Source organism: Epinephelus fuscoguttatus, linkage group LG3, assembly GCF_011397635.1.
Source record: "Epinephelus fuscoguttatus linkage group LG3, E.fuscoguttatus.final_Chr_v1".
NCBI classification, from domain to species: Eukaryota; Metazoa; Chordata; class Actinopteri; order Perciformes; family Serranidae; genus Epinephelus; species Epinephelus fuscoguttatus.
In genome coordinates, this window is record NC_064754.1 from 21,356,832 (window position 1) to 21,372,248 (window position 15,417).

General features: G+C 40.3%; 1 protein-coding gene across 2 annotated transcripts in view; it reads left to right on the forward strand.

Annotated features, from left to right (window-relative positions):
* The first annotated feature begins 434 nt into the window (after positions 1-434).
* The window catches only part of cntln (centlein, centrosomal protein), a 112,132-nt gene continuing 97,149 nt past the window's right edge, over positions 435-15,417 (forward strand). For both annotated transcript variants that reach the window (XR_007448922.1, XM_049571394.1), the window contains exons 1-6: positions 435-759; positions 1,051-1,139; positions 5,711-5,799; positions 8,820-8,904; positions 12,978-13,112; positions 14,113-14,292. Coding sequence is in view for 1 of the 2 variants with exons in the window: in XM_049571394.1 (XP_049427351.1) it covers positions 1,059-1,139; positions 5,711-5,799; positions 8,820-8,904; positions 12,978-13,112; positions 14,113-14,292 (570 nt within the window). In the remaining variant the exon portion in view is untranslated. The remainder of the gene's footprint in view (positions 760-1,050; positions 1,140-5,710; positions 5,800-8,819; positions 8,905-12,977; positions 13,113-14,112; positions 14,293-15,417) is intronic.

The window sequence follows — 15,417 nt, forward strand, 5'->3', positions numbered from 1 at the left end:
GCTGCTGCTAATACTACTACTACTACTACTACTACTACTAAAAATATAAATAACAACAACAATAATAATAATTAGAAAAATAATAATAGCATTCTAATAATTATTGTAAGGTTAATTTTGGTCTGTCAACTGTTATATCCAAGGGGTCCAAAGGTTAATGGGCTAATCTTGTACATAAGATTGGGTTGTAGGATGGTAAAATAAAGAAATGAATAAATAAAAATAATAAATAAATATATATTAAAACATAAAGGGTGTAAAAAGTATGAAAGGACCACTTGAAACAACAATAAGGACTCCTCATGGTTCCTGTAACCGCTTTGCAGAACCACTGCACTCTCATTCGTATCGCTCTGCCGTATGTCAACTGTACCTGTCGTAAAATGTCGCGCGACGCAGAGGGACCAGCCAGGGAGGGACAGAAACGGAAAACAGCGGGCTCGTTTGAAAGAAGGAAAGCGTTCTGGTAGTTATTGACAACGGTGTGACTCACAGAGGAAGTTTGTTTGGTATTGTAGATAATACTACAAATATTACTTTTAATGGATACCGTAACGTCTTTGCTGAGACTCTTCCGTTGAAGCACGCAGTGTCGTTGTTATGACATAAGGCGGAAGGCTGTCAACAGTAGACAAGAAGCAGAAAATATGAATGTTTGTTCAGTGGCTAACGTTAGCTAAGATAGCTACAGTAGCGCTGCTGCTGTAAGGCTTCTTCTACAGTGTCGATATCTGCCTGGTTAACAAGTTATCGAAACGGGTAAGAGACAAACTGTGTACATTTCTCTTGAAAAGCGTCCTGTGAGCTTGAATGTGTCACCCAGCGAGTGTGCGGAAGACATGTAAGTTAACGTTAAGTGAAGCCATGTTAGCTAACATCAGATTTAAAGTACAAACCTGTCGATATTGCTTTCAGAAGGATTGACTCGATTCCAGACTACAGTGAAAAACGCCCATTAAACACGAAGGGGTATACATGCTGATAACTGTGTAATCTTTTTATCCACAAGTATCCAAAGTGATCTCAGTTGTTGTTTTGCTTTATTTTCAGTCTCCAAAATGTCCTCCGAAGACGACTCTCGCGTCCTTGTGTTGGAGGAGCAAGTGAAGAGTTTATCAGATGAGTTAATGCAATGTCAGGTATGTATGAAAGTGTATTCAAAAGATGTGAACGCACTGCTAGAGTACAAGTGGTATCTTTTATCTGAAGAATATGTTTTATAGGGAACACAAATGGTTAAGGCTTGCTTCCTTATAACATGCTCTAAAGTAGTGAAATTTATTGAGTGAAATGATGACAGTAAGTTCAAGCAGCTGTTGCTGACAAGTTGAAAATAGTACATGAAATGTTACATTCAAATACATGAGCTTTTTATAAGCAAGGACAGAAATATGTTGCTCTTACCAGTGTAAAAAAGATTCTTGATCATATATTTTAATGGTCTGAGTATGCAGTCACTACAGCAAACGTTTGTGATCTATTTATTAGACTATATATACATTTTGCAGTTGCCAGCACCTCTTGCTTTGCAGTACATCCTGTGCAAAGCTTTTTTGTGTTTGTCATTTCTATGAGACAGTGACTACTCACATTATTAAACTCCAAACCATTTCCCCTTTTACCTACCATTATATTTGTTATAACAGATAAAGACCTATGATTCACCAAAGATACATACAGAGTGAGCCATTGTGTAAGATAATTAAAATAATAAGGGAGATAACAGTGCCTGCAGGACAGTACATTGTCAGCTGTTTTGTTTTAACTTCACTAATTTGAAGTCCTAAAGCATGAATGGTTTTAAAGTTTATGACGAGCAGTTTACAGAAAAGCATATCTACTATGATTAAGTTAGGTATTATTTAAAGGTTAATTGATTTTACTAAACTGCGTAAAGCATATTTTAATCGTTTAGCTGTAACTACTGTTAAGCTGCAAAAGTTTGTAAATGACTACACTTTATTGAATTTCCAGCAAACAGTAAACATTGTGCAACACGTATCTGTTTCCAGAGTACATTTGAATAAACTGACCCCCCGTGTTCTTTTTATTCAGATAAATACAAACCCATAGACGCAGAAACTGCTCATGAGCAGATATGAGAACCTTTCATATCCACTTTGTGAGTCAGTGATTGAGGGAGGCTGTCCTTGCATACTCACCACCAGGTGGTGCCTAATAACATCAGTGAGCTTAGCCCAGCATTTCTCACTTTGCATATTCACAGTACCTTGTTGCACAGGTAGGTAGACAGCTGTGGGGTTCAGCAGATGATGTGTTAAACCTGAGTTTTTATTAGACTATAGGTACCACCTGACACATGAGGCAGGAACATTTGTTGTGGTTGAAGAAGTTTGACACCTCCATACCTCCAGACACAAGGCACCCTTACAAACTTCTATAGTGGTGCAGATCCATGCATGCACCTCTGGAATTCAATAAACCATAAAACTTCATGCATTTGCTTCCAATTCACTGTCCAGAGTATGAATAATTGTCAGCTAAATACTGTAGAACCACTAAAAAAAACACCAATTACAGTCATGTGTGTAATGTGAGCCCTTTTTTACATTTTATAATCAAAAAACGAAAAATCACGTGTCTTTTTTCCCACTTAGATGTTTCCGAAGATGTTTCCGGTGTCCTATTACGCAAAGATTTTTTATCATTAGGGGTGTTTGCTCACCTAACAACCCACAAAAAAATAACAGCAATTGTGCATCACTTATCTGTTAATAGCACTGAATAGACCTTCGTCCTGTAAACATTTTGACAAGCCAATAATAGATGGATGGACCTGCACTTGTTTAGCGTCCTTCTAGTCTTCTGACCACTCAAAGCACTTTTACATTACAGAGTCACATTCACACACTGATGGCTGAGGTTACTGTACAGATTTTTTAAATGCACTGTCGCACCAGGAGCAATTTGAAGTTCAGTATACTTCAACATGTGGACAGGAGGCGCCAGGGATCAAACAGCTGATCTTCTGAGTCACAGCACCTCTACACTGTAACATTTGTGTGTTAAATGCCTCTTTCAGTTGTAAAGCACTACATCATGATACTACTAGTTTACCAGTGATACAGTTCCTGCTTATGGAGGACGAATAATGACAGTAAATACAAGAATAAATAAATTAAAAAGGAATTGAATTTATAAAAGAATTAATAGATGCTTACACCAGAAAAAATAAATGAAATAAATGCATCAATAAATAAAAGAATAGATATAATAATAAATGTTGAAATAAACCAATAAATAATTGTTAAAAAATTGGGCAGGACATAAATAAATGTTTAATTTCTCCATTTCTGTACAACTTGGCATATGTTTATATCTGTATATCTGTGTATGTTAATGAGGTAGGAGGTCCTAACCTCTGTCTAAAGTAGGATTGGTCAGTAAGGCAAGCTAAACAGTTTGAAGTGATTCCTGGTGAATTTTTCCTGTACTTGATTAAGATGCACAATCACCACTGAGAAGTGATTTATTCAGTCACCATGTGTATGAGCCAAAATAGATTCCTGTAAAGTGAGTGATGCTAATGCTAATGCTAATCAGCAAATTTACCCTGTAATCCCTGTTGGTAGCATTATTTTCTAGAACTGATCATAGCCCGCCCTCTTCACTCGATCATAGCTGAGGTTTCAAGACCGTTTGGTTTGTACGCACATGGAGGGTGAGGGTAAACAAGGCAGCAATCTCTTGCTGTGTCCGCATCCCAGAAACAAACAGTAATTTTGTTTTCTTCTTCTTCTTCTTCTTCTTCTACTCCTCCTTCTTCTATTTCCACTTCTTTTTCTTGGAAACCAACTAGAGGTGTGTACACCAACACCTAGACTGAAGTGTGAAACAAGTGATTATATTTTGTAACTGGAGCGAGCACAGCCAGCGCGCTTGCTATGCGTACATTCTGCACGGTCACGAAAAATGGGCTGCACACGGACGTCCACGTGGACTTGTCTATGCAGACTTTGCAGATATGGGTGAATGACAACATTTACATAAAAGTAGGAAGCAGGCTTAACCAGTCCTGCTTTAACATACTTACACAGAAATGCACAACTATTCTTTTATTTATGTTCTGTTGAATCATCAACTTTTATTTACTCAATAATTCATTTATTTACGTATTTATTTCAGCATAATTATTATTTTATTCATTATTTATTGTGTGTTTCTGTAATGTTTGTGTATTCCTGTATTTACTTATTCACTTTTTCACTGCTACTTTAGTCATTTTTTGTCCTGTATACCTGCTTCCCCACATTGAACTGACACTGAAGCCATCCTTGGTGGTCTCTTCCAGAGTAGAACATCAGTGATTCTGTCTATCTAATAGGAACCTTTAGTTGCGCAGTGTACTATTTAAATAGTGGCATTTGAATACCACTGATGTCTTAAGTCTCTGGCAAGATGTACTTCAGGACAGCCATTAACTACAAAGAGTCTCATCTGTCGGCCAGCAAATGTTCCTACTAGACCATGCTAATTTTATTAAAATGTGGCTGAATTCCAGTGGCTTCTTTGGTATGTTTAGCCCATGGTGTTTCAGTGTCTCGATTCAAAATGAATAATTCAGCCATCATCAAACACACATGCAATGCATCTTTAAGCATACATATGGCAGAGGAGAGGTCTTGATGAGGGTCCTGATTGAACGCTTGTCTGTGGAACGGCTAATGGCAGCCAAAGGCCAGGCAGAGGGAGACCACCTATTTCAAATCAACCACACTGTTTAATTTCATCGTTAGCTGCATTGCAGGGCTGATTTGGTGAGATCTCTATCCTCATTCACCCTGCTCCTACTCTGTATACACACACACATGCACTTACGCACAGATGCATACAGAGACAGAGATCTACAGTCCTTCCACTTATGTGTTCAGCTCATGGTCTTATCAAGGTCTGCTTCTGCCATTTTAGTAAATAATTGATTAGACACTTTTGAAAAGGGGGTTAAAATTCATGTACTAATTGGAGACCAGTAGATTCCAGTGGGAGGGATGACTTTTATCTTATGATGATGTGAACATAATTTATCAGATAATTTTATATTAAGTCGATTTGGTATAATTCTGTCTTTTAATGTCAGAAAATGTAGTTTTTAGATGTCCCTCATTAAATGTAATGTAGCTTAAAAATGTTTGAAAAAACAGCGAGACAATTTGAATTGGAAATGTGTCAGGGGCTGGCTGGGTTTTTCTACTTGAAGATGACTCTCTCTGTCATCAGTTTTGAGTTTCTTTGGGGCTAGTTACTTGGGAACTGCAGTGGAAAACATATCTGGAGCGCAATTGATTAATAAAGAAAATGCAAGCTCGACTGCTGTGTTTTGATTTGGATCCCAGCTCTCCCCAGTCATGAATAGTGCATAATGACAAGTGTCAATGCTGGCTCCCCTTGAGTCGAAGGTCACATCTTAGCGATGAAAATTCCTGTTAAGATAGGATCGTGATTAGAGAGGGCAGGCCAAATCAAAAACTATTTTGTACAAGATAGTTAAATAATTGATCGACTACCCCTTCTGTCATATGCTAATGTCATCGAGCATGCTATTTATGTTTTTTTGTTTTTCAGCGAGAAAAGCTGGGATGTGCTGTGGCTTCTCATGTAGGCCTCACTGCATTTTGAGACTATTATCAAAGGCTATTTATCTCAATTAGGAAAAACAGCTGTTGACTCATTGAATCCTTTATTTTCACAGGCAGACAAGGAGTTTGTGTGGTCCCTATGGAAACGCCTGCAAGTGGCAAATCCAGACTTGACCCAGGCTGTCAGTTTGGTGGTTGAGCGGTGAGTAGATTCATATTTCAAATTGCTACCTGAGAGGCTCAATCGCTGAAAATTCCTTTATCTCACAAGTGAAGAGAAATATGTGTGAAAGTCGTTCAAGGGGTGTTTAAGGCACCTTGGCCATTCTACTGGGGTTACGATGGAATCTGGTGCAGATGCTGATTTAAGCCTTCTTATCCCCGGTCTAGCAGTTCAACCATGGAAACCCTTTTAATGAAAACACTCCTCCTCCGCCGCACCCATTCTGGACAGTTGAAACACTCCTGCCAAATACTTGTCTTTATCGGATAAATTGTGAGATTGAATATGACCTCTTTTGCAGGGTGGCTAAGCTACACCAAACACAGTGGCATGGGAACTTTCAGAAAAGAACAGAGGTTCAGACCTTTTCACAGCTGATGCACACAGTTGGATAAATTAAATATATTCCTTCTTGTTAAGAAAAAAAACACTGGACTTTAAATTATCTTTGATGCCGGTATCACTGCAGTTTGAACAATGGTTGTTTTTACAAATTACGTATGTTAAAATGAAAGATTTGTTTGGCCTTTGCACATAAAGTCTTTTATTTTTTTCTATGCGTGCTTTTAATCCGTCATCAGATAAAAATTGTTGCACAGAAACCTTGCGCACTGAGTCTGATGTGTTTTATTATTCTATTTGTGCAAAAATTCACAATACAAGGCAAAATGATATTTGCTCCCCTGCCTCTTCCCACCAGAGGTACCTCACTGGCTGTTGACACTCTTGCATTTGGCACCATGGCTATCTGAAGGGGCTGAGCTGTCCTCCCTCTCCGTCTCCACACTGTTGCTCTCTCTTTCTTTCTGCATGCAGTCTTCATCCTCTATTACATTCTTCTTCTTGTCACCACCATCCACATGAATATCACTATCTGACCTGTTGAAAGTTAGCTATCTGAGTTATGAAATGATACTGTGCGCCCCGTTTCTCCCTCCTGTTGCAGATGTATGTGTCCTGCAGGCTATGCCAAATTTTCTTCACTGCTTCTTGGTCAAACAATTCTCTAAAGATGCGAGAAAAAAAAAACGTAGAAAATCAAACCTGTTTCGAAAACTTTAATGAGTTTTTGGAGTTTTGGAGTCAATTTGTAAACATGACTGACACAACATGAGGTCAAAGTCATTTTTAAACGTGCGACAACTTTGGATAAAAAATATGGACTTGTTGTACGAAACCTTTAGACTAGTTTTACTGACTTTTTTCCTTTTGAGGATGGTTTTTTTTCCTATCATGATTGCATATGAAGTACATTTTGAGGTTTGTCAGTTGATAGTAGACCTTTAATAGGGGTTAAACACAGTGCAGCAGCGTGCAGAGAGTTCCTCAGTACCTGTGCCTCTCATTCCTTCTCCACACCCTCTTCAGTTCCTTTACAGCCCCATAGGAAACCCATCAAAGTATGCTGGTCCGCTGAGACTCGAGGGGGAACATGCACCCAGAGAGTGCATGTGTATTGTATCACCTGATGCGCAGGAGGATATTGACATGGTAATTGTGTCGACTCCAGTCAAGCGCTGGTGCCCACTGGGAACCGCCATTCAGCCTCCCCTCCCCTTCCTGTGTGGATCTTGTAGAGTGATTGGTTGGTTGCTCAGGACATGGTGAACACAGCCCAATATACAAGGAGATGTAGCTAGGCTAGCCTGCGTTCCAGCTCCTCCAGGGACGCCAGATACTTATTTCAGTGTCTGCCAGGGGAGAGGGCTGATCAGAAGAGGCGAAGAGACGAGAGAAAAGGCCGCACAGATGGGAGGTGTAGAAGGAGCAAGTGATGAGTGGAGGGAATGGGTGGCCCCTGGTGGCCTAAAGCAGTTGAAACAAACAGGTCCCCAATTGATGCCTTGTGTTTGTCTCCCTAAAAGTTCATTATGATAAAAGAGGTGCTCGTGGGCTAGAGAGAGAAGTTCAGAGTTTGTTGCAGCAGCAGTTTCCTTTTTATTCACATTGATAATACTTTTCTTAAAGAGTAGTTCTCATAAAGATCATCTAAAAAAGAAAAACAGAATATGAATTGCCCATCTGTAAAGTGATCTTCTTTATTTGTCAAGTACCACGGGTGCACAAAGAATTTGACATTGATAGTAGACCATTAGGCAGCTTGGATATTGGCCTTGTCAACTGCCATCGGCCTATCAGCAAATAAGAAGACATTTATCAGTGGTAGCAGCCGATACTTTTCCGTTGTGTCACATCAATTTTGCACAGGCTAAAAGGCAGGGCTCAAGACTAACGGCATCCTGTTCTCACAGTGACAATAGAAAACGTGTTTGGGACGAACAGAGATCTTACCCAGAATGCTTCGGGGCGGAAGGATACAGTAAACTCACTAGCACCCTATCGTTTCCCTGATGACGCTACATTATGAACGACAAATCTGTGTCAACATCGGCAGGCTGAGCACTTGTAAATGTTAGCTGTTAGTGGCTGGAGGCCAGGACTAACTGCTGTTGGAGGCTGCATTGAGTTCCGTTACGATGCGTTCAAGCTCTGTTCAGTAAAAATGAGTGTTTGGTGAAGGTTAATTATGAAATTCTAATGATGTGTTGAAATGCAATCTAATGAAATGTAGTTTTGGGCCATAAACTTGAAGAAAAATACAGTGGAAGAAGAACTGTATTGTTGTTTTGAGAGCAATATAAAATAGAAATTAGAGAGAAAATTATGATGTATTATAGATATTGTAAAAAGGCCATTAAAGCAGTTTTGTTGTTTGTTTTTCATTTGAAGGACTGTTATTTTTATGTTTTGAGTTTGTGCTTATTCAAAGATAGTGTGATGAAGGACTGAATGACTTTTTAACAGTTCAGTTATTTTTTTATAATGAAGATTTCTTCTTGTCCCTGTCACAAAGGGGGGAATAAATACAAAAACAACAACAAAAAAAATCCATCAGCTATTGGCCAAATTGTTATTTTAAACTGGTAGCAACCCAGAATTTCACAGTCAGCACATTGCTAATTATAGATGATTATTTGTTTTTTTCTTTTCTCAAATAGTGAGAAACACAAAGCTGAGATCAAGGACAGGAAAGTGTTGGAGATCCTACAGTCCAAAGACTACAAGATACAGGAGCTGGAACAGGTACAGTACAGTTTGATATGACCGGCTGTAACTTTCTGTGCCCAGCAAATTTCTGTTCGATCTTGGACACATTAATGGAGTGGCGGGGGGTGGGGCATTAAACCATATCTGACATATTTACTTGATTAGACCTGATTAGAGAATTTAGCAAGGAGTTTAGTGTTTATTCTTAGTTTTCTTAGATGTCAAGTGAAGTAAAATTTGTGTGTGTGTGTATGTATACATATTTATATATGTATGTATTTTAACTGAACACCTCAAACTCCTTCTCTCTCTTACCTGCTTCCTTTTGAGCTGCCCCCCTGAGCAATATGTCTTGATGGTATGATGGCTGACAATAATGACATCACTAATGTAATTTACTCCAAATCATCATCCCTTCACTGAAGCATCTGTCATTCTCCTTCATTAGCGTCCCTCAACCAGAATCGTGTTCGTTCCTAATGAGACTAGCTGTAATGGAGTCATCAGCTTGCCGGTGTTTTTTTTTTTTTTACATCGCCCTCCTCAGCCATCTTAACTCAGGTCCAGTCGATACAGTAGCTATAGTATTAACTCATAGGAGCATAAGATATGTGATTACGTCTAACTTTATTCCAGTGCATAAAGGCAGTGCAACCAGCAGACACAGTGCACTTTTCCTAACAGGTTTCACGCAGAGGCATTCCTTCAGTGCTGCCGTGAACACGATTGGGCATATACAGTAAAATAAATAAATAAATAAATAAACAAACACAAAGACAGTACTGGGTCACAGTTTTTGTTTACAGTAACCTCTGGCTAGAAAATCCCTGCATCACATACATTAAATGTAACAGCGCTTAGCAAATGCTGCCTGAAGTGGTTTGTCTTTCGCCACCCATAAAATGGCCCACCCAGGAAATTAATATCAGTTTAGTGTACTTTATATTTAGAATATTCTCACAGCTTGTCCTTGCCATCAGACGGCCCTTTCTGTCATTATCTCTAAACCACCAGACTCCAATTACAAAAGTTTTACTCATCTTACTAAGCATAATACAGGAGTTGCTGGTCTACTGCTACCTCGATTGGTTAAAGGTTTAAGGAAAGGCAGAGAAAATATTCTGAATAAAGCACACACTTAAACTGATATTTATTTTTTAGGTGGCTAAAATATGTTTTACAGCAGCCCCCCTACACAGCAGCTCATTGCTTAGCTTCTGTGCTGGTAGATTTGGTTTATCAAAGACGCTAGAAAAGCAACAAACAACAAATTGGCACAACGAAACTGTCAAATAGGTCGGACCACTACGATTAGCTATATATACTGCTGAAATCATCAATAGAAATCAAGTTTGCCGATTTCACATACTATATCAACAATTAAAATCAAATGCCATTTGTGTACCCTGAAGTGATTGTTGTTGTTAGGGCGATGTCACTTGGATTCGGCCTATTAAGTTTAGTAAAGTGCGATGAATGAAAAGTGCCCTCACACATGAAAAGGCTTGTTTCTTTAAAAACTGTTGAAAGTTATAATGTAAAACAGTGTTAGCAGTGCTATAAAAAACATTTCCTCCAGTGAGTCACATTTGCAGCCAACCTTGTGCGCTAAGAGTTGTAATAATTAAGTTATTCAGTCACTGAATCATCGCTCATATTCCAGTAGTAGTTCAAAAGTATGTGTAATAGTGTAAACCTACCTATGTCTAATCAGCCAATCTGATTAATTCTAAATTGGCTTTTACAGAAAAGTCCATAAAAGTATGAATGAACTCTTTTGTTTTTCATATATGCTTCTGTTTTCTGTGCTCCCCTTTAAACTGTTGGTAATGAAACTTACTGGTTATATGAGAACCTCATTAAAAGCACTGAGCTCTGTGCTGTGTCATTCGGCCCTCTGACAGTCATCATCTCGTCCACAGTCTTGAGCCACACACACCCAAATAGTGATTAATTGGTTTTTCCTCTTTTTTTTTTGGAGATGTGATGGTCCACTGAGTCCACACAGGATCTTACACTCCTCTTAATATCTCCACTCTCCAACTTTGATGATGTTTTTTTCTTCCCCAGTCCTCTTTTTTTCTTCCACCTCTTTCTCTATATACTTTCCCTCGCTACTCCTTTCCATTTTTGTAACATAATTAGCTTTCATTTTTGAACTGCATTGGGAATTTTCAAATGCTAATCTTTCTGTCCTAGACCTCTTAACTTGGCGGAACCCCCCTTTTTTTTCTCCTCTATCAATTGAGCACTACTGGGGTTCAAATTGTTCTTGCCTACCTCATTATCAGCGTTTGAATTTATTTTCTGCTCTCCAGTATAAATCTCTATTAAAGCCCCTCTGTTCTTAGCACAGAGAGCTAGGAGTAGCGAGGAACGCTAAATCCACTATCTGGATATATCTGAGCGATTTCCCTCAACATGGCAATTAATTGCATCCCAGAGCACAGTGTTATTTGAGAGGAGGGTGTACCCACAGAAGGCTGTGGATTACCAGCCAATGCCAAACCCCAGCTGATGCAGTGTTAAGAGGCTAGCCTCCTCCTACTAACGCCACAAAGGCTGCCAAAAACCATGAAGTGAACATATACCAGAATCAAAAGTAAATGGTCATCAAAACGATTGTACCGTTTCTGCTGGCCTCTGGTTTAACCAACCTTGCAAATGATTAAATAGATCATCACGAAGGTTTATGATTTATTTTTTTAAATTTTTTTTTTTTAGATATTTTTTGGGGCATTTTTTAGCCTTTATTTGATAGGACAGACAAGTGAAAAGGTGGGGGGGAGGAGTGACATGCAGCAAAGGGCCACAGGCTGGAGTCGAACCCGGGCTGCTGCGGCAACAGCCTTGTACATGGGGTGCCTGCTCTACCACTAAGCCACTGACGCCCCAGGTTTATGATATTTTTTTACTCAAAATTGGCACATCTGATGAGCATGTGGTAGCTTTCTGTTTAGAGCTGTGGATTAACCAATATGTGAATTGACAGATAATGAACCAGTAACTCTTTTGATAATTGATCAATTGTAATTTTCTAAACAAAAATGCCAAAATATTGGTGTGTCCTGTTTCTCAAATGTGCTGTTTCTGGCCATAACATTATTATCTCCGCCAGTCGTAAACCTGGAGGAGATCATGAGCTTGATTGTGTGTGTGTGAGTGTGTGAATTATTGACTGCTGACTCCTCACTCCTCTTAACCTGTTTGCAAGGACTGTAAGTCAGTAATAAAATTGCATAGCAAAAGCACTGAGCAAAAGGCAAACACGAAAATCGGTGCGGCCAAAAACAAGAAGCCTCACCTAGTCTGTCACGGGCCACATTTTGGCCTTCGTCGTGGCTTGACATCCATAGACAAGTTAAATCAATATCCGATATGTTATGATCCACTAAAGTTAGGTGATATGGGAAAAAAAAGTTGTTATCTTTGTTGCCACCTTGACTGTAAGGGAGCCGCGAGGGACCATTCCACTGGGCGCAGCTACACATGAATTGTCTAGAGTGTCTGCAATCAACTCTGGCAGCTGCACCCAGAACGAGGCCACCTGACAGAGATCTGAACTCTACTAAATGCACTTTTTTAGCTGTAAAAAGAATATGTTTGGGTTTCGGATTGTTGGTGAAGACATGTACTGACTTCACCTTGAGCTCTAGGATATTGCGATCAGCATGTTTCACTGTTTTCTGATGTGCTATAGATCTAACAATCATAAGTTTCAGCCCTATTTCTGTTGCAACATGCTCAAGGGTAAAAAATAATCATAGATTTTTTTTATTTTTAACACTCTTTTACTTAATATTTACAGATATGGTTTTGAGCAGTGAGGCTTAATACCTGGTTATTCCAATCCTCATCAGGACACAGTCCAGTGGCCAGAGTAGGGTATTCAGGGGAATTATAGTTGATTGTTGGGTCTTATTCAAAGGTCATCAAATGCTGGCGCTTTGGGTTGGTGGTTCAGTCCGAAAACCAACGCAAAGCATCTGTATTTTTCCAGACTCGCCCAAGCCACCTTTATATCCATAATGTAATCTTTTTTTCTCTCTTTCTTTCTCTTTCTCTGTGTCGCTCTCTGTCTTTTTTTTCTGTCTCGCTGTCTGCCACAGAAAGTGACAGGGCAGCAGCAGGAGATTAACAACTTGGTACACAGGAGGACAACAGTGGACGAGGAGAGTGCCCTAATGAAGAAGGAGCTGACAGCTCTGCGTGAACAACTGGTCAATAACAGTCAGGAACTTAAGGTTGGTGGAACAAATTTTCCGTGGCAGTCTGGGCCTTGGAGTTGAAAAGTCTCTTTTCTGTGTGACACTGAGAACGACAAGTCCCCCGTGGCTATAGCCACAGGCATTTGAATCATTTAGAAGAGAAAGAGGATTGCTAAGCCCTCCTGAACACAATCTCTGTGTCTTTGTGTCTTCTCCTCTTGCCTTTCACCCTCGCTCTGTCTCACCCTTTCTTGCTTTTAGCTTTCTTTCGTGCTACTGACAACAGAGAATACTTAACAGCTGGAAAGTGTGTGTGAGCGCATGTGTGTGTGTCTGTGTGTGCGCCTGTGTGTGTGTGTGTGTGTGTGTGTGTGTGTGTGTGTGAGCGAGAGAGAAAGGGAGAGAGAAAGGAAAGCAGGTTGTTAACTTGCAGATAAATACTTAATGACTGCTTCAGTGGGGGAAAGTGAAAAGTGTGCATGTGATGGTGTGGCTTCTCCCTAATTATGCTTAGTTGGGACCTGGCTATGATTAATTGATAAAGGAATGGTCCTTACACAGTCTTGGTGAGGTCTCATGGCGAGAAATTGTGGGGGACAGCATCAAAGGAGACCTAGGTTGAGTCTAATGGGTCTTGCAGCAAGCACCATTCTCATTAGGAGCCTGTCATTAAAGCCGACACACTGGCCCTGTACCTGCATGAGCCCAGCTCTTGCGGCACGTCTCGGCCCACGCCAGCCAACATCTGGCCGCGTGGGTCCAGTCATACGGCACAGGTGACCTTGGCCAATCAGCAGCCCATGCAGGGGGCTCCCGCAGCAAAGCCGGTCCACTGTTTACATATTCATTTCAGCCTCAACCCCATGGGTTGCTTCTCTTTTTGTACTTTTCCGTCTTTCCTTTTCTCGTTTTCTCAGTTTGAATCACTACTTTTTCTATTTCTCTCCTTCCGTCACCGTTGTTTATTTGGCCCTCATGACCCCCCACTCTCCTCTTTACACACACACACATACACACACACACGTCTCTTATCCAGGAAATGAAGATGGAGTGTCGGAGAAAAGAGGAGGAGGAGCGGCAGGTGGTGCGGGCTCTAGAGGAGGAGAAAGAGGGATTAACTTCCCGCTGGGCCGCCCTGCGAGCTGACCTGGAGGAGAAAGAGAGGCAGGCCAACAGCCAACGAGACCAGAGGGATGCCGCGCAGGCCAGAGTCAAGGTATGAACATGGGGACAAGTCCATTCAGACACACATACAGACACAAAGTTGTGCGGGAAGGGCCCCATCCTCAAGCTTTCCCTTTCTTCTGCAGACCTTGAACTCTCTGATCCCTCATACCCTTTCCTCCTCAGCATGTGAATATGAAAAGATCTCTGTAGCAAAGCACACCGTTTAAATATGCAGGGACTATATTCAAAGGAAGGAAAAATTATGATTCAGCATGGGGGAGACAGATCTATCTTGGTTGGGGTGAAAAATGAATTGAGCTGACCACAACTGAAAGGAACTTTTGTGAAGTCATTTGCTTGTGTGGCTGCAAGAGTTTGTAGTTGTTGTGAGTCATTCATTTTCCCCCAAATTATGCAAGCAGCTAATTTTCAGAAGCTGTTCATTGCTCCAGTTGTCCGTATAAATCAATGCCTCCCATCTCTGTAGACATGAGACATACAGTGATTAGACAGTGACAGCAGTGCTGCTATTAAAACATTCAACCAATCAAGTCACAATCAAAGTCCATTCGCATTTCAACCTGCCGACTCTTACCATCCCCTTACAGATATCCACTGCCTGCCAATATTTGAGTCTCAGTACATAGTAGCAGCGCACATTCTCCCCCCCCTTATAGACTAATCGTTATGAAACATATTGCTACGCTAGTCAAATGGAGTCAGACAGAAAGTCTTGAATAAGTCAGGGCTGCAGAGTAATTACACTTGGACAGGATGGAGCCCAGCAACTAGTCTATGCACATCCATCACAGCCTAAGACACTCCACCTGTTCCTCATTTTTTGTATCATACATTGATTTGAGAGATGGAGATGGAGAACATGGGCTGTGCAGTGGATACATCATGCCAATTTGTTTTACATAGCAAAGTTTTGTACGGGAATTTGGAATTTAATCCGGTGCATGTTGAGATCAGGTACACCTGCAGGGGGCGGACAAAATGAAAGGGAGCCCTAAAGCTAGTGGAGATTTAGTGATCCTCCTTATTATATCTACTTATGTAAACACTTATGGAAATACCTGCTTGACAGAACAAACTTTGTTTTAAATAAATGACATTAACAGTCTCATTAAATCATAAACATCAGGGTCAACAATAAGGATTGCCTGATTGC